This window comes from Rana temporaria, chromosome 7 (genome assembly GCF_905171775.1).
Source record: "Rana temporaria chromosome 7, aRanTem1.1, whole genome shotgun sequence".
Lineage (NCBI taxonomy): Eukaryota > Metazoa > Chordata > Amphibia > Anura > Ranidae > Rana > Rana temporaria.
Genome location: NC_053495.1, coordinates 33,591,853 through 33,612,012, shown reverse-complemented (window position 1 = coordinate 33,612,012; position 20,160 = coordinate 33,591,853). Strand labels below are relative to the sequence as shown.

General features: G+C 40.2%; 1 protein-coding gene across 2 annotated transcripts in view; it reads left to right on the top strand.

Annotated features, from left to right (window-relative positions):
* LRIG1 (leucine rich repeats and immunoglobulin like domains 1) overlaps positions 1–20,160 on the top strand; it is a 126,873-nt gene that overhangs the window by 67,240 nt on the left and 39,473 nt on the right. For both annotated transcript variants that reach the window (XM_040359193.1, XM_040359192.1), the window contains exons 4-5: positions 17,776–17,913; positions 19,545–19,688. In XM_040359193.1, the coding sequence (XP_040215127.1) occupies positions 17,776–17,913; positions 19,545–19,688 (282 nt within the window). The remainder of the gene's footprint in view (positions 1–17,775; positions 17,914–19,544; positions 19,689–20,160) is intronic.

The following is a 20,160-nucleotide window of genomic DNA, read 5'->3' as shown; positions in this document are numbered from 1 at the left end:
TATAATACGAACCATGTTATTGTGTATCAGGCAGTAGCATAATGAGTCTTTATTATGTTTTCTAAAGGAAAAAAGTTACAGATAGAGTTGAAAATTGGGAAGATAAGGTTGGGTGGACGTGGAAAGGGTTACAACATTTGCTGCTTGAAAATTAAAAAAAAAAAAATGGTTACCACAGTATTGTCAAAATATACAAAATTGTTATTAGATCTAAGATATATCTAAAGACCAAACATCATAGAAGAAATCCAATATAGAAAAAGCATATCCAGGTTCCCTAATTAAATTAAAAATACCAAGCAACCTTGTCCTAGAAAACCACGCGTTCAAACTACGCACGGACGCTGTGGTCCTAAGTGCTGGTTCACACAGGGGCGACGTAGCCGCCTGACAAGTCGCGCTCTGTTCTGTACTATGGAACCGTTCTAATAGGAGCGACACAAGTTGCTCCGACTTAGAAAAGGGTTCCTGTACGACTTTGGGAGGACTTCAGGCCGATTTGCATTGATTTCAATACAGAAGTCATTTTGCAAGTCGCCTCTGAAGTCGTGTGCAGATCGCTGAGTCGCGTAACAAGTTGTGCTGCCCCTGTTTGAACCGGCACAAAGTGTTAAATAGTTTCAGTCCTATGTGTGCAGTTGACATTGAATGTAGCAATTCAGGTAATTGCCACAAATAATCCACTTCTTCTTCAAAAGATATTGTTTACATCAAGTTTTCTCAACCAAGGTTCCATGGAACGCTAAGGTTCCTCCAAAGGTTGCTAAGGCTTCCTTGAGCAATTTCTGCCTCCCAGATGAGTTCCCATTGACACCATTGATCTTTTTAGCGATCTGTAAGGGGTAATTCCTCCCAATAACCACAAGTGTAAGGAGCATTCTTCCCACTGTGCATCACACTAATGAAGTGGTCTCCAAACTACGGCCCTTTGCTTGCTTTTATGTGGCCTTTGGGGCAACATTTCATCCTCTGACACCAACAATGGAGCATAATTCCCACTGACACCAACAAAGAGGCAAAATTCCTCCCAATTAAACCAATTATGGGGCACAGTGCCTCCCATTGATTGTGCACAATTCTTCTCAATGACACTATGATGAGTAATGATTTTTCCCACCCAATGACACCAATGATGGGGCACAATTCCTCTCACTTTCTTCCTCCATTGGCTACAGCATAGCCTCCCTAAAGTCTTTAAGAGGAAGTAAACCCTCTGTTTTCCTTATTTTTTTAAATACACCTGCAAGAAAAAGTCATAATGAGCCAGTATGCACAGCATACTGGCTCATTATGTGTCACTTACCTAAGATCGAAGCCCCTGAAGTCCGCCTCGGTCTCGTCCACTGTCGCCGCCATGTCTACTTGACTCTATTTCCCGTTATCGCCGCTCCGGCGCTGTGATTGGCCGCAGACAGCGGTGCCCTTTTCGGTGAAAATATCTCCTTAACCGTGTAGGTTAAGGAGATATTTCTTGCACCTACAGGTAAGCCTTAATCTAGGCTTACCTGTAGGTTCAAGTTACAAGAGTGGGTTTACAACCACTTTAAGGACCGTAAACTGGATCTTTGTTTAGAACGACGATGAGACCAGAGAGTTATTTCAAGGGTTCCTCCTTGTTCAAAAGGTTGAGAAAGGCTGGTGTACATGCTAAACTGCAACAATCTTTTGGCCCTGTACTTGGATTAATTACTGTATAAATATCGCTAAACACCTTGTACATATGGATTCAAAAACATTAGCAGTCATATCCTTCTGAATTGCTGCACTATTTTTATAGAAGTGGTATGCTTATTAGTCATCTCATGCCAGTAAATGTAACAAAACAGGCCATACAACTTCGTAGGATTCCTCAACAATATTCCTTCTTATATACGTTGTTTATATATAATAATATCAGTAGATCAAAGAGGCAGCATTACAATGTGCAAGTGCATGTCCTCCTCTGTTGGTTTTTTTCTCCTCTGGTCATCCAAATCCCTGGATTTCCTGCCAGTGTTTGTTCAGCTACAGCTTTCCTTCTATACACATTCCAACCATATTGTAGATTTAGTAAGGTTAATTCGTTTTTCTCTATATTGATTTTTTTTCTCGTATTTTTGGTTTTTAGGTATATTTTAGAGCTCATTAAAAGGGTTCTAAAAAAAAAAAAAGGGTTTTAGATTTTGGTGATTACAATGTCTTTTTTTTATTTTCATTATGGTATTATAACTTTTCAGTATTAGTATGGATTTTGCATAGCGTTATTTAAGAGTAGGTATTCTTATTCTATATTTTTTGTGCTGTTTCACTGCTGGGGCAATTTCACCTCACTTCCTTTTCCGGTGACCGCTATCATTGGTGGTGGAAAGTGATGGGAAATCTAACCAACATAAACAGACAATAAACACCAGTGGTTCTATAGACTATTCAAAACTTAAAATAAAAATGTACCACGTTTGGGTTTTTTATTATATTGCACAGAGATCACAGTTACCCTGGAACAAGGTTTTCAGAAGCTTTTATTTTCATGTAAAGATGGCAGAATTTTTATTCCGGCACCATCCTGGTTCAACGTCTACTTCTTGGACTGAGATGCTCAGAGATGAAACAACCATGTACAATGTGGTGCTTGTACAAATCTTGACAATGTTAAGAAAGGTCTGACACAGATCAGCCCCTGCTAAAGCTTCCCACCTTATGGCTCCATTGAGTAGTGGACACTTACTTGCAATAGAATGATGGCATCATCTCAGCCTAGGCAAAGTCACTTGACTGGAGTTTAAAGTCTAGTACACATGGGCCGAATGTCGGACAGCATTGGCTGGTTCAATAGAAACAGGCCGACATTTGGCCGGTGTGTACGGCAGCTAGTCGGGCAGAAACCGGCCACTCGGCCGGCTACTGTCAATGGAGCATGACCAAAAAAGGTCTACCGACCACATCCCCGTCGGCACCTTCCACCAATGGCTAAGAGTGCTGACCAGAGTGTTCTGGGTGGAGAGGGGCCATCCCCCTGTCAGAACACAATAGCACAGCAGGGGAGAGCACGGTACTAACATTGCATGGTTATTACATTTGGCCCGTGTGTATGGCAGCCAGTCGGACAGAAACCGGCCACTCGACCAGCTACTGTCGATGGGGCATGACCACAGAAGGTCTGCCGACCACCTCCTCGTCAGCGCCTTCCACCAATAGCTGAGAGTGCTGACCGGAGTGTTCTGGGAGGGGGGGCACCCCCCTGTCAGAACACAATCGCACAGCAGGGGAGAGCGCTGTACCAATGTTGCATGGTTAGTACAGTGGCTCCTCCGGAGCTGTCAGTTTTTTTTTTTTTTTTCATTCAGCCCTGCTGGGTTGAATGGAAAAAAACCTACTAGTGTGTGTTAGACTTTAGGACTGTTTTGTTTTAATGATCAAAGTTGGGCTTTTTTTGAAAAATGATACTATTGCTGTATATTGTATGTGTCCAGAATGTATTCATGTATGACTTGTAAAATAGTTGAAAGATCCACTTTAATGAGGAATGAAAAAGCTACAGAGAAAGAAAAAACCTAGGGAAAAGGGCAGCAAACTACTCATATCAGTAGACAGTCTCGTGGTCCGAATTTCGATTCTAAAGGAAAACTTCAAGCAGATTAAACAAAAAACAAAAAAAAAATGCATCTGTCACTGTAATGTATGGTTACTTCTTACAAATGCAAATCTGGTCTTCAGTAGAACTTTTATTCATTGTGTGCCTTTCTAACTGAAAGCTTCTCACTATCCGCACCCAGGATCTAGTGAAAAATGTTTTGTAAAGATCTACATGCTTCATTAAACCTTTGGAGCTTTGCTTTATCTGCGCCAGGAAGTGCCTTTGCTTTAAGACGCGGTTGTTTACTTTCAGTTAGTTACAGAGGTTATTCTTGATTATGCTAGCATTTAATCCAGCGGCATCACCGTTCGGCACTTTCTTGGAGGCCGATACACTCACCTTTCTTTTTTTTTTTTTTTTAGAATTTCCTCACCTGTGTTTACTTTCAAGTGGAAAAAAAAAAACTTGACAAATACAGTTGAGGTGACTTGGCACAGCGTTCCACCAATAAAATTGTTGATATAGCTTGTAGATCTGAGATTGATGCTGGCAAATCGCCACATTCTGAAGACCTGAAAGTCTTACTAGATTCTCGTCTTCTCTTGTTTAAACCAAATGATTCTCACTTTTTTGCATGTGATTTATGACACCCTGAGCTGACATGTAAACCTTTTAATTGCATCCAACTATTTTTTTTTAATAAATTTGGAAAAGGATAAAAACGCTATTACTTTTTGCCCTTCGAATATTTTTTGGGGAGATATAACTTCACTTCTTTTCCTGAAGTCACAACTGGAAATTGGAGAATATCATCTAAAAGAGAGCAAACTTCTTTCTTAAATAATTGTCCCCATTAGACAACTGTTAGTCACATTTTTTAGTGCATGTAGTCACCAAAATAGGGGTTCTAATGATACCCAGCTCTATCCAAAACTACAAAGCTGTGGCTTTATGCTGCGTACACGCGGTCGGAATTTCCGATGGAAAAAGTCCAATGGGAGCTTTCCATCGGCTATTCCGGCTGTGTGTATGCCCCATCAGACTTTTTCCGTCTGAATTTCCAATGAAATTTAGATAGAGAGCAGGTTCTCTATTTTTCCATCGGAAATTCCAACTGAGTTTTGCACGGTCAAAAGTCAGACGGTGTGTACGCGTCATTAGTTCTACTTTTGAAGTGCCTTCAAATGTATAGATTTCACCCAACTAAATCTTATCCACCCCAACCCCTCCAGGTAATCCCCAATTACTAAAAAAAAAAAAAAAAATTATATTTATTTTAAAGGTGTGGTTGCATGGGTTCAGGCTAATGTATGTGATTTTATCAGTTTTTTATTTTTTCGCTAGTTACAGGTAGAACTTGCTGGCTAGAGGGCCAGTCAGAGCATGCCATATTTTGGGAATGGTGGGTATAGGACTTGTAAAGCCCTCTTCAAGTTTCAGCTTTCAGAAAGTTTAATCTTGCATAGGAATTTTAAGGTCGAGATTAGGGACTGCTGAAAGGGTAGCAATAAGCAGCTTAACCATGGCAACCATGAAGACCCCCACCACTACCAAAATACCAGACTGCATTGGGCATCATTGGTGGTATAGAGTTTGAACAACAGTGGCCAGGTATAGCGATTTTCCTTTATTACCAAATCTCTCCAGATCAGACCTACTTAATAGATTGACGGACCAGTCCATACTGCTGGGAGAGGAGGACCTAGCTGCCTTTCATTGTGTGACAGAAAGTTGACCATCTTGTAGAGTGCACAGTAAGCTGATTCATGACATTGCGTAGGTCTTCGTAGGAGAGCCTATACACTGGGCTTTCCTGTCCGCGCTGAGGATGTTTTTCCATCTCCTTCGAAGCTTGGAGTTGTCCAGCGATGGTCTGCAGTTTTATAAATATAATATTTCGAATGTCTACAGTTCCACCATGACTACCAGAAGAATTGCATTCTCTAAAGTTTCACCACAACAGCCAACAGAGTGTGACCACTTCTAAAATAAGGCTTAAAAAGCCTGGATAGGGAGCAAGTGCTTCTGAAAAAAGTTGACGACAGGTTTTGTGCTCCGTTTTGTTTTTCCAATTCCATAGAAGGGTAGGGTCGGCTTTCAAAACAGGCTTGGTAAACTTTAATCAGGGGGGCATTTATCATATTTGCACTATTGAAAATGTTCATGAATCTTTGTTGCCTACAAAGTAAAAAAAAAAAAAAAAAGCTGTATTATGAGGATTTCATTGCTGTGAAGTCCAGCCTTGAGTATTCAGAGCTTTCAATAGGACCTTCTTTTAATCTCCAGATGTTCTTCTATTATGTTTTGTGTTAAATAGAAAATGGTCAATTAGCTGTCCCCTGCTATTCCAGGGATTCAGCGGTGAAGAATTAACTGCTGACTACTGGGATTTGGAGAAAATGCGTTAAAAAGCTTTGCAATCTTTTTTTTTTTTTTTCTCAAGTGGATTGAAAGAAGCGCATTTCAATGTAGTAAGACATCAATGAGGTTTTTGAAAAGTCCCCAAGTGTTCCACTAACACTTGTAAGAAGGAATCCTTTCTCTGTAGTAAAGCGTATCTTCCACTGGTGGTCTTTGTATTCCCTCTCAGCACACCCTCTTCTGAAAATTCCACAATTAAGCATACAGGGCTGTTAGGCCAAGTAATTGTTTTTTTCTTTTCTTTTTACTGTTAAAAAAAAAAAAAAAAAAAAGTATATTTGTAAAAGGATTATTGGATATTTGAAGGAGTGGGTAAAAAATAATTGCAAGTGGTTTCACAAAAAAAAGAGCCTTTCGCGATATTAAAGGGAAAATCTGTACTACACAAATGTGAAGACATTCAAAATAAGGTTGGTCCATTATTTGAAATTTAGAAACACAAGATAATTTCCTACATTTGGTTCCCCAAAATTTCCTTCCCACTAACAGTCTGTGTTTTTTAGACTTTCCTGCTCTATCCAAAACTGACTGCAGTCCTACTTAGTAGAAGTGTCCATGTCTGCCCCAGCTGAGCAACGATTGGATTTTATACTGCACTGTGGAGGAACTCAAAAAGTTAGGGAACCTCTCCTCAGTATATCATGGGTGTCAATTGTTGGGGAGGGTGTACATACAGAATGTTACCCACAGATGTGCAGACTATATACACAGGCAAATATTTTTATATTCTTAACAAGCAGTAAATAAAATATTTTCTCATTGATCTCTGGAGCTACAAGCTTTTTGAAGCAATCAATCCTCAAATTTAGAAGAGAAGCAGTGAAGTCCCCCAACCTGTGTTTACATTAGAGCAGGGCTCGACAAACCCCAGGCACCAGAAGTTTCGACCTGGCGCCTGGGCTGCCACCCAAATACTGCACCAGACCTCCTTCATAGAGCTAAACGAATGACCTTTAGGGGGCTTTTAAAGCATTGGCAATGGTAAATATAGAGTAGTGACATTTAAAGTAGAATTTCATCCTAACTCTAAAATCCCTGCATCTACAGACATCCACGATCTAACACTAACCTATCTAGCCCTGTGAAGAAGAAATCGGTATACATACCCTTTTTTTTTTTTTTCGCCGATCTGACCCCAAACTCACGCTGAGCTGTCAGCTGCGGCTTCGCTGTGGAGGCGGGTGAAGAGGACACATCCGATATCGGAATACCCATAGTAAGTCAATGGGTGACATCACTCTCTATTCATTTCACAGCCGTTGTTTGCTGTATCCTCTGCAGAGCTTCTGCCACTGGAGACCGGATCGGAACGGCTTCAAAAAAGGTATGTATACTGATTTCTTCTTTACAGGGCTAGAAAGTTAAGTGTTGGAGTGTGGATGTCTGTAGATGCAGGGATTTTGGTGCTAGGCTGGATTATTACTTTAAGGTTTGACATGTTGGGTATACCTTTGCGGTAATATCATGTGACATAAAAATTGGAACTACCGCTATTTTGTTCTCTAGGGCAGTGTTTCTCAACTCCAGTCCTCAGGGCGCACCAACAGGTCATGTTTTCAGGATTTTCCTCAGATGAAACTGCTGTGGTAATTACTAAGGCAGTGAAACTGATAAAATCACCTGTGCAAAATAATGGAAAGCCTGAAGACAAGACCTGTTGGTGCGCCTTGAGGACTGGAGTTGAGAAACACTGCTCTAGGGTGTCTGCTTTCAGAAAATATATATTGGGGGGTTTTTCTGTAATCTTCAATAATTTTTTAAACACGTGCAAAAAATGCAAAAATGGCTGTGGGAGGGTTTAAGGATAAGTTTACCTTCGGAGACATGTTACACGCGTAAGATTTGTTAGTTAAACACTGGATCTTAACTTTTTTAGATTCAAAGCAAATTTGACAAGCCCTGCATTAGCGATTAGATTTACAGACTGCTGAGTCATGGCTGGGAAGGGGGAAGCATTCCTTGAAATTAAAGTGATAGTGCTTCTGTAATCTTTGAAGGTGAATTGCTCCACACTGCCAGCAGCTACAAAGGTAAATGAGGGTTTGTTTTTTAAAACTTATTTACTGATCTTTAAAAGTTTGTAAATATTTGAATTTCTATAGTATGCCTATAGTTCTAATTTAAAGAATTGATGTTTCTGCTCCCAGACCTAAGAAAACATCATAGGTTGTATTTAAAGGCCTAAATGGCTGCGCAATTGGAAACCATAGAAGCATTTTTGCTTGGATTGGGGTTCTTCTTTAAAAGACTTTGGTAATTAATAATCGGTTTGAACTTTCTGCCCAGTGCTATGAAAGGTGACTAATTACATAACAAAGCAAATCCAAATGTAACCCTCCTTAGGGGGTTAAGGCAGTGGAAAAAAGGATTAGGTGGTTCACAAAGGCCTAAGCCGCTTTCTGCAGTGTATTTACTGTTAAAACGAAATCAATAGGTCTACACTGTCACTGCAAAGAGTATAAAACTCGATTAAAAAATCAATCTGTTTTACAGGCTAATTAATGTCCAGATCAATCCGCATTAAACTGTAATTAAATAGACTAACTAGACAAAACTGATGGATTTTCTGCTGATAGGGCTGTTAAGAGATCAGCAACTGAGCTTTTCAATCAGATTACATTTTGGAAATATCCGATTGGTCTTTTTTTTTTTTTAAGGAAGATTAATACAACGGCCTTGGTTACTATGGGCAACCTTGAATATACTAAGGGCTTGTGTAGATGAGCTTTGTTTCTGTGAGTTTGCTGTGCATTTGATCTTCTTTGCATTGGTTCCTTTTGGATGTGGCAGATTCTGTAGGCATGCGTTTACACTGCAGGAAAATCGGGTCAGTTGCAGATTCCTGGAATGCATGCGTTTATGCACTTTGACAGTGTAGGGCAATGCTCATCTACAGATATTGCAAAACTGATGATCTGTTTGTTCAATCCCCTTTTCGCTTGCCGCAATCATTTGCGTCTTTGTTTTGTTTTTTGTTTTTTCTGTAATTTTTACATGTTTTTGGATTGTTCTCTTTTGAAGGTATCACACACGCTGTGGGAGATATTAACCCTTTTTCGTCCGCTAGCGGGTGTTAAAACTGCACCACTAGCGGCCGATATAGCGCCGCTAAAAATAGCGGCACTATACCGCCACAGCACCACCCACCCCGGTGTGAAAGAGGCCTAATTGTTGTTTGTTGCTATAGATAACTCTGTATAAACTAATAGTTGATGGTTGCTATGGGTAAAAGAGGAAACTAATCATTGGCAGGTGCTATGTGTGGGTCTGGATATGCTAAGCATTGATGGTTGCCATGGACAGCTCAGAATACACCATCCATTTAGGGTTGCTATGAACAATAGTTCATACTGTTATCAATATCCTTTTTTTTTTTTTTTTTCCCCCAATGCAAAGGGTATTTTTTCCATGCATAGTGTATCAACTGTTAACAACCAATCACAAATCACTTTGATTCCAGTAAACCTATATCTCATTGGTTGCTATAGGTTATGAGACAATAAAGTTTATCTATAGGCAAAATGTTACTAGTCTTGGATAGAGTAAAGCATTGCTAAAATCCAACTTCAATTTTAAAGCGTCTGTTACCCCAACACTTCATATTTCTGATATCTGCCTGCTGTACTATGTACTTGTATGAGAAAGTATCCTATTATCTTTGTATTGCTTCCTTTGTGTGAAATCCCTGGAGTTCCTACCAGTCCCTCTGCTTTCCTATTAAAAACTGACCACACTAGCTATGCTCAGCCTGCCCTCCTCCAATGATCAGACTTGTACTGACACGCCCCCGCTGCGCAGCCATTTACGGGAAAGCTCAGTGTGCTGCTGCTTCTCCTCCGGACAGCTCTTATGCAGCGGGAATGTGATCACTTATTAAAAAGAAAAAAAGGTGAAAAGGGGTATTTATAATGTTTTTTTCTATCTATACACAAATGTTTTGCCTTTCATTTCTATTTTAAACCAAATGGGTTGTTTTTCAAACTGAGAGCTTACAATCACTTTTATTATTTTTGCAGTTTAGATTCATTGGGGAGATTTCCTTCAACTTCCTGTTCTAGTGACACAACGGGAAGTATGAGCACTTTTTTTTTTTTTTTAAGTTTGGGGAGATCTCCTCTTAGACTTTGCCACGACTTTGACGTGACTTGAAGCAATACCTGTGTAATCTTGAGGTCTGTGGACCTCAAATGGCATCAAAGTCTGACCAAAGTAGTGCAGGGACTACTTTTGAAGTCGTTGTGACTTGAAGTAGCACCGATATGAACTGTACTCATTGGAAATCATGGGGTACGACTTGTCTTGCAGCTTTGCAGTCCCAAGTCGCACAAGTGTGAAAGGGGCCTTATTCCTGTTTGGTTACAGTGGTCACCAGAAAAAACAGAGGGGGAATCTCACTGACGGCTATAAAAACCTGACGGAATCTGTCTATAGATACAATTTAAATATTATTATACAATACATTGCTCTATCGAATAAGCCCTTAATCTGGATACGATTCCATACGTGTCTATGATTCAGATTTATTAATTGTATATATTTTATAGCCCTGTCTGTATATGTGTGACCAGCTGTCTCTAGTTCAAGGTTTAAAACAACAGAGCAAATTCATTTTTCCTCTGTCTATCCCGTAAACTCTGACCTAAGCACACTAATCCAGACACGGCTTCGGCCTAATCCCTTCCTAATGCCCAATATATGTAATGTTTAGTAGGAATAAAAGACTGGCGAATCTCATTATTGGTAACAAAGGCCGTTACCTCATGTCATACATTATAGACAAACTAGTTTAATCAAGGTTCAGTACTTGGGCTGAACTGCTTACATGTAAAACATTTGGTTGCAATTATGACTCTGGCACCTAATCACAGCAATAATGGTGGTATTTCCAATGGAGTCTTATTGCCCTATTTGGTATTTGGGATTCACGGGCTGTTTTGAATTATTTAGCTGTGATTCACTTTGAAAGCCTTAGAATGCATATGATAGATATTACTTAAAGCTGAACTCCAGCTTTCCCTTTAGTCTTACACAATTAAACATGCATCTCTCCTGGACTAAAATTGCATACTCGGATATAGTTTCTCAAGCCTCGTACACGTACGGGTTTCCCGGCAGACTTTTTACAGAGGGGAAAACCGAGAACCTGCTCGGTAACTTTTTCCCCCTACACACGACCGGGTTTCCCGACAGGAAAACTGCTTTGGTCGGGAATCCCGGCCGTGTGTATGCTCCATCGCAGTGTTTCCCATAGGTAAACTGGCGGGTTAAACGGCGGGAAAAAAGAGAGCTGTTCTCCTTTTTTTTTTTTTTTTGGCAGTTTTCCTGTTGGGAAAACTGCGATGGAGCACACACGGTCAGTTTTCCCGGCCAAAAGCTCTCATGGCAGTTTTCCCGACGGGATAACCGGTCGTGTGTACGAGGCTGCATTAGAAGCTGCAGCAAGTCTCTAAACTGGGCTCATTTCCAGGCTGGAGGACACCCACGTCATCTAGCCCCCAGGGGTCTGCAACCTTTGTAAACAAAGGGCCAGTTTATTGTCTTTCAGACTTTAGGAGAGAGGGGGGGTCAGACTCTACCCAGTGGGAGAAGAAAATGCCACGTTATCCGTGGACCTAACTGCATATCTCAATCAGGCAACTGTGCCTGATTTGGATCATTGTCCCTGTTTCCTTCTCATGTGTCCCTTATTTTGGTCTGATCTATATAGTTGTATATAAAATGCACTTTTTATCTTTCAAAAAGTGTTTCCCAGTGCTAAACTTTTCATCCAAATTCTACCTTTTTTTTTAATGTCCCCTTTAAGGGGCGTGGCAGGGTGTGTGTCCTATGCCTACATACGTTTGCTAGTAGGTGTCCCTCATTCCTATGTCAAAATGTTGGAAGTTATGTAACTGGGTTATCCATCATATGATCTATGGTGAAGGGGTGCATTAGGGTTCAGGCTGAGATGTTGATTGGCTGTCATCTACAACTTACATATGACCAATTCTTAGGATTTTAGTCACGTGACCTGCTGCCATGGTATCCTGCAGGAGAATTTTTAGACCGCAAAAGAACATATTTTATGCTTTCTTTCAGGCATTAATGACTTGAGGTGTGGGGGGATGCTTGTCTGTAGTTTGGGGAACTGAGAACCACTTCTTATGATGTTGGAAAGCTGTTCCTTAACACACCCACTACAGGATTATTGCTTTTTTTTGCATACAAAAAACCTCCCAGATAGCAAGCAATTGCTCTGCAAGTTTGAAAATGACTCTGAAAACTATTTCTAGACTTACCAGCCTTCACAAGTTTGTTGCACAATTGCAGCAAGTCCACTTTGTATGACTCCAGATCAACTTTCTTTGCAAACATTCTGAAAGTCTGCTGAAAGTTCTAGTTCAATTATTTTGTGCAGCAGTCCTCCCACCACAGGGGTCACTGTGGCTGAGTTTCCATGCTGTAGACTTGCAGCGCTCTTGCTGTAGACCCACCACTGCAACTTTGCTCTTGCTAGAGACTTTGCTACAACTTGGAAAAGTGTCAACTAGAACTTGTGCTTCAAGTGCTCTGCAAGTGTACAACTTGCCAGGGAAAATGTGCAGCAAGTTAACAGACTTACGATTCAACACTGCCACAACTTTGTGGCAAGTTATTCTTGCTATCTGCGAATTTGGAAAAAATTTGGTAAAAATTGAGAATCTTCTCACAACCATCAGTCACTTAAACATACCTCAAAGTTTGAATGAGATTGGTAATGCAATAGGAGAGACAAGGAATGACAGAGGCTTTAGGAAGTACACCCCCAATGATCCAGTGAGGTGCTCTTAAATTCTGGCAGCATTGGATTACAGGGAATTGAGAATGCGGGTCAATTGCATGAAATAGCCTAGTTTAGCACAGTCTCGTTGTCTGTTGGACCACTTTAATAATTCATTGATTGTTTTGATTGGTTGCTTAGAGTTGCTGTTTAAATTTCAAAGCCAAAGACCCATATAGAATTTTGCTATGTCCATCCACAGCGGCATAGATGACATCATAATGTTTTCATGCCAAAGTTAAAGCCAGCCTCAAGCACTGAAAGATGCCCATTCAAGTCAACAAAGGCGTTCTTGATTCTGTTTTGACAGCCGGCTCTTGTTTCACAAAAATTATCAGGAAAGTCAAATAAAGTGAAAATTCTTTTATCAGCCCTGGATGCTTGGACAGCTTTCAAGAACAGATGTCAGTTCGAGAGACGTTAAGGTGCTAAAGGTGCTTTTATTTTTAATGCTGATTACAATGTCCAATTACACAGTTAAAAAGACATTTTCAAGCGGCGTTTAATGACTAACAGACCTCAACTCGAAGTTAAGACAAACATGGCTGCGACTTTACTTTGTTGTAAAACAAATCAATCTCGGGTCGTAACTCAACAATTAATTTAGTTCAGCGGCTTTCAAAGTATTTATACATTTTTTTTCCCTCCCTTTTTATTTTTCTTATTTTTTTTTTATATATATAAAAATAGGATCATAATATACACACACATCCTAATAAATCTATGGAACAACCTCTTTATTAAACATTTTTTTTTAATAATCTCGGCCTTGTAAAGGAGACTTCTGGTTTTATTGACTTGGCTAATCTTTGAGTTTTTCACAGAGAAAGACAGATATGTATTAGAAAAGGCCAAATGACAATTGAAACTTGACAGGGAATAAAAATAATGCAGTAGTTGCACTTTGGTCTTGGTAAATGTTCCATTGCTAAAAGGCTACAAGCGGGGAACAAAAAAAAAAAACTGAAATGGAATGCAGAATAATTAATAAGATTGACAAATGTGGCACACAAATACTAATGTTTGAGCTTTTCTCTATAGCTGCTTTGACAAATGAGGCCTTCAGGGTTGTAGAATAGAATTTAGCAATACATGGAAAGGTAACTTTATATTTATCACAAAAATATGTGAAAGTTCACTTGAACTGACAGAAGTGACAGAACTTGAAAATGTTCTTTTGATGGTGCACGCTTTGGCTGCCATTTTGTAGGCAGGAGACTGCAGGCTCTCCGTGGGTGAGACCACAAAGGTAGGAGGCCAAGACCTCAATACGTTTTTCTTGTTAATATGTCTGAAGCATTTCTTATAGCAGATTTTCTATTTAGAGTTTCCTGACATGTATGACAATGTATGTAGGAGAAAATTCTTATTTTTATATAAAAAAACTAAATCTGGTCACTCTTTAGAAGGGCGAAAGTATAAGTGTGAATGAGCTCTTAATAGGTACCAGTCTCAGCACATTCAAGAATCGAAATATTCCACCTTTAATTACTGTCTAATATGTATGTGATAAAACTGTGCTGATAAGAGTGAGAATTGATGAAAGTGTATGTGGACCTTGTTCTGGTCCTAAACTGCTACTACTTTGACCACAGTAAATTAAAAGAATTGTAAAGGTTTGTTTTTTATTTTCTAAATAGGTTCCTTTAAGTTAGTGCGTTGTTGTTCACTTATCTTTTCCTTCGACTTCCCTTCTAAATGTTTATTTTCTTTGTCTGAATTTCTCACTTCCTGTTCCTCCTCAGTAAGCTGTTCTGGCTGACTAACCCCCAGCCAGATGATGGGGGCAAGCTTACTGAGGAGAAACAGGAAGTGAGAAATTCTGACAAAGAAAAAAAACATTTAGAAGGGAAATCGAAGGAAAAGGTAAGTGAACCAACAATGCACTAGCTTAACGTGGTAGTAAAGTCTTTACTACCACTTTTACCTACAGGTAAGCCTATAATAAGGCTTACCTGTAGGTATAAAGAATATCTCCTAAACCTGTGCAATGATGTCCTTACCTTGGACCAGTAGGATGTCTGAGAGTCAGGCAATGGTAGCCCCAGATAGATTCTCTTTAAGGTCTTCTGTTTTTTTAATTCTCATGCAAGATCTGTATAATTCTAGCCCTGAGAAAAAAATATTTGCTCATAAATAGGAAAAAAAACTCAACCTCCTTATTTATTAATTCTACTTGAAAGGAGTGAATGTGCTTCCATCTATGGTCAAAGATTAGCTTTAGTACCAGAGCTTTCCATGCTGCCGCTTCTGGCCTCCTGGGCTCACAAATGCAGCCAGAGGCCTGTCCTTGTTTTTGGATCAAATTCCCACCTGAACAAACACATCATCTGCAACGGCCTGAGAATCCATCCAGCTTCCCTTGGGAAGTTCTGACTCAGCAGCTTTATGAAGAAGACACTTTCTTTTTCTCTTTTTTTTTGTCGTTATTAATATGTCCGTGGCCTTCTGGATGAATAAAGTCCAGAACGTCAGCTGACCCTCAACTGAGCAGACTTCCCGTTCTCCCTGGTGGCATAGTCCTGCCAGATGCATATTGTCTATGAGTTCGTGAAGCATGAAATATTGCTGGGATCGGCAGCAGGTTGGAGAATGAAAGGTGGAAAGTGGGGCATAAAATGTCCCCACCAACCACCTATGGAATTGAGACAGGCAAGTCAAAGTAATTTTAATTGGTCAAAATGTATTATATTGTGATTGGTTACATTTAAAGCACCTATTTAAATATTAACACAGGGTTTGACAAATTTGCTTGGAATCTAGGAGCCAGCTAAAAAAGTTAGGAGCCAGAAAACGCACCCCGTCCCGACGAGCTTGCGCGCAGAAGCGAACACATACGTGACCAGCGCCCGCATATGTAAACGGTGTTCAAACCACACATGTGAGGTATCGCCGCGATTGGTAGAGCGAGAGCAATAATTCTAGCCCTAGACCTCCTCTGTAACTCAAAACATGCAACCTGTAGATTTTTTTAAATGTCGCCTACGAAGATTTTAAAGGGTAAAAGTTTGTCGGCATTCCACGAGCGGACGCAATTTTGAAGCGTGACATGTTGGGTATGAATTTACTCGGCGTAACATTATCTTTCATAATATAAAAAAAAATGGGGATAACTTTACTGTTGTCCTATTTTTTAAATTAAAAAAAGTGTAATTTTTTTCCAAAAAAGTGCGCTTGTAAGACAGCTGCGCAAATACGGCGTGACAGAAAGTATTGCAACGATCGCCATTTTATTCTCTAGGGTGTTAGGATAAAAATATATATAATGTTTGGGGGTTCTAATTAGAGGGAAGAAGATGGCAGTGAAAATAGTGAAAAATAGTGAAAAATGACATTAGAATGGCTGCTTAACTTGTAATGCTTAACTTGTAATGCTTAACTTGTAATACCAATGGCCACCAGCTCCAGGTGGTAGTAGGTAGTAGACTGAGTAGCTAACTGACAGTTGGAGCTGAAGAAAGAAGAAGTTCCTACCACCCGCCCTCCCCGTCGCAGTTCAATTTATGGGGCATTGTGTCTCTCTCTCTGAGAGAAGATGATTTTATTTATATTTAACCTGAGCTCTGATAGCTGGGTTAATAAGTAATTGTTATTTCTGGATATTGAAAGTTGATATAAGTAATGTTTACATATGAAATAAAATTGATGGATTAAAAGTTTAATATTAAGCCTATAAATAAAGAACTGCGGCCTTTTCGATCCAAGTATACATTTCTAGTGTATTATTTATACGTTTAGTAAAAGTCCTGTGTTCAATTCCATGGAGAAATATGCTTTGGGCTTTATTTTTTTTTAGGATCAATGCCCATCTGTTTAAAAATAAGAAGTTGGGATGAACCATGTAAATAGCTGAAGTTAAATGTAACATTTCTCTTACCTTCCTTCCAAGATGGGGTAGCCAAGCTAATGACCTAATTGCTGGTTCTATTTAGCTTGTAGGAGGACACTGCTTCCTCCATTGTAAGTTGTAATAGCATTGCCGTTCACTAGATTACCAACCTTTTATCACTAAACTGTCCCTGAGCTCCAGTCAGTGACTGACTAGACTGAGATGATGGCATCAGTCTGTTGAAGGCAGGAATGAAGTATTTTCTTAAGCCCTGTACACACGATCGGGATTCCCGGTGGTAAAAAGTCAGCCGGGAATCCCAGGGGGGAGAACCTGCTCGGTATCTTACTCCCTGTACACACCAGAGGTTTTCCCATCTGGAAAACTGCGGTGAGAGCTTTGGGCGGGAATCCTGGCCGTGTGTATGCTCCACCACAGGGAAACTGCCGGGAAAAAGACAGCCGGGATTCGCGGCCGGAAAAAAGAACATGTTCTCATTTTTCCTGCCAGGATTCCCGGCGGTTTTCCCAGCCAAAAGCTGTCAAGGCACCAGGGTTTAGGTGGTTGGGTCATCTCTAAAGCCTCGTACACACGATAGGTTAACCAGACGACAACGGTGTGAAGGACCGTTGTCCTAGGTTAACCGATGAAGCTGACTGATGGTCCGTCACACCTACACACTATAGGTTAAAAAAACGAAGTTCAATGCTTCCAAGCATGCGTCGACTTGATTCTGAGCATGCGTGGATTTTAAAACCGATGGTTGTGCCTACTAACGATCGGTTTTGACCTATCGGTTACCAATCCATATGTTAATTTTAAAGCAAGTTGTCTTTTTTTTAACCGATGGTTAAATAACCTATGGGGCCCACACACGATCGGTTTTGACCGATGAAAACGGTCCTTCAGACCGTTGTCCTCTGGTTAACCTATCGTGTGTACGAGGCCTAAACCAGCATCTCAGTCCAGGACTAAATGTTGACCCTGGATGATGTCCTAATAAAGATTTTTCCTTCCTTCTGGAGAGGTAAGAGCATTGTTGGATAAAGAGGTTGATCTTCCATGTTTTCGGGTTGTTTGGTACTTTATGAAGCGTTATCGTTCAAATAGAATTTCTGGCTTGGAACATTGTGCTGAAAACCTAATAATCAAGCCCTTTTTTTTCATTTGCAGGCACCACAATAAGATTCGCAGCATCGAAGCCACAGAGCTGATACCATACACGGCACTGGAGACTTTAGATTTGAGCTCGAATGAAATCACCGAAATTCGTAGAGGTTCTTTTCCTTTACAGCTTCGAATTAAAGACATGTAAGTAACTTGATCTGAGCCAGAAATGTGACCAGTGTTTCAATTTAACAGGGTGTCCTCTCTAAGTAGTTGGCCTCCTTGAAAAACCAGAACGTCGGCCAAAAATAACTAGAATAAAATGAATGGCCCAATAAAAGAGACAAAGATACATTTTTTAGCTTCTGTTCTGAATTCTTCCCCACGGTAATTTTTTTAGATGTCCTCAGACTGATATCCAGCATTATTTAACTCACTTTTCTTAAGCCCAGTTATCTTGAGACTGGACAGCGAAAGGAGAAGCAGCACAGTGATGGGTTCATCTTTATTTTACTCTGATCTCTACTCTTATTGGCATGCTTCTTTTAAGCACATCACCTGATTTGGCTCCTTGTACTGCTTCTCCTGCTGTAGACAGAGACAGCGGACCCCCATCCTCCTTTATTTGAGAATAACACCATTATTGCACTGAAAAATGTATAAAGACGTTTAAATATAACCACTTGCTTCCTCCATTACTGTGTGGCATCACGCTAAAGCACTGCTCTACCACCTCCTTGTATCTTGCTCATCCATTTTCTTAAGAAGACGTCATTGGTGGCTGGCTTCTTCCTTGTTCTGTGCCGGCCCACTAATAATGTTGCTCCTGATGCTCCATATACGGAATAGGGCACCTTCTTAAAGTGTTACTAAACCCAGGACCCTGCATTCACTATATCTGTTCCCCCACAGTACAGGGAGATGCAATTATTTTAGTAAATATAAACAGCTAAATAGCTTTTCTCATCAGCAGTTAGAGCAATCTTGTGACTTCTATCAGTGTCCAGCCAAGCACTGGTAAAAGCTTGTAGGAGGAGTTTTCTGACTGGCCTATGAAACTGCAACACTCCTGGCCCTCTGTCTGAACAGTGCTGCTTGGCCCTGTGCTGATCACGTACTCTCCTAAGAAAAAAAAAACCTCTCTAGCAATACACACCAAACTGAGCATGTGCAGAGTGACTCCATAGACTCTGTATTATCAGGAAATTATTAGGAGACAGTGGAAGAAGGGGATGATCAGAGAAGCCAGGATCAAACAGCCTTTTTACACAATGCACAAGATTAAGCCCTTAGGTTCCACAGTGAGCATAACAAACATGCTTTACTGCATATACAGAATGATGTTACTGTTGTGGATTTAGTAACACTTTAACATAAAACAACAATCCACCCCAGATCATGTACACCGCATGCACCAGATCTTATACGGTGCATACACTGCAAAAGAGTTCAGTTATTGCTCAATATTATTATCTCATACTGTGCATGCACAGGATCAGGCAAGATTTTATTGGACAGTACTGGTGATGTAACCTTCCCAGGGGGCACAGCAAGGCTTGGGACTACATCACAGGATGTAGATAAGGAAATGTAAGTTTACCAAAATGGTTTGAATTTACAAATTACTTTATGGGTAGACTTGCCGTACTATATGCACCATGCATTTCTCTAAATGTCTGCTTTAAGGGTTCGCCATGATTGTAGTTACATTTTCATTTTAATCTAAAGCAAAATTTTTCTGCAAAAAAATCACACTCTCTTAAAATATGTAACCCGTCCTGAAATGAAATAGTTGACATTTAACTTTTTCTTTTGCTTGGTTGTCTTTTGTACAGCAACCTGGGGAGCAACAAGCTAAGCAGTCTAGAGGCTGGATCATTTGACAACCTGTCACGGTCTCTGCTTACCCTCCGTCTGAGCAAAAACAGAATCTCCCATCTTCCTGTCAAAGCGTTCAAGCTCTTCTCACTAACCCAACTGTAAGTACGAGAGTGGGGAGCTTAATTAAAGAGAAATGTGAGTCCCCCAGCAGACACAGCACCTCCAGGGAGTAGAAAGCCTGCTTGGCCAGTTCCACCAATGCCCTGGATTCATTAATGCAAGAACAACACCTAATAAAACCTATATTAGATCCCTCAGATAAATGGTCTGTGTAGATATTAGAGGGTCTGCTTTACCCTATAAAGTTAGAACTAGTTAGACTTTTAGGCGTTCAGGGACCTGTAAGAATTAAATAGCCTCGGAGATGATGGTCGGTAGTTTAATTAGACTTTTGGGTGGAGATCTAAAGATGGGATCATTTTTTAGACCACACAAGCATTCTTACAGGGGGAAATGACAAAGTAACGGGTCTCTTTTTTTGATTTTGCAAATTAAGTTTTGCCTGTAGATAGCCAAAGGCTGCAATGCTATAGTGAAGAAAAACATGGGGCATAATTTATGCTCCATTTC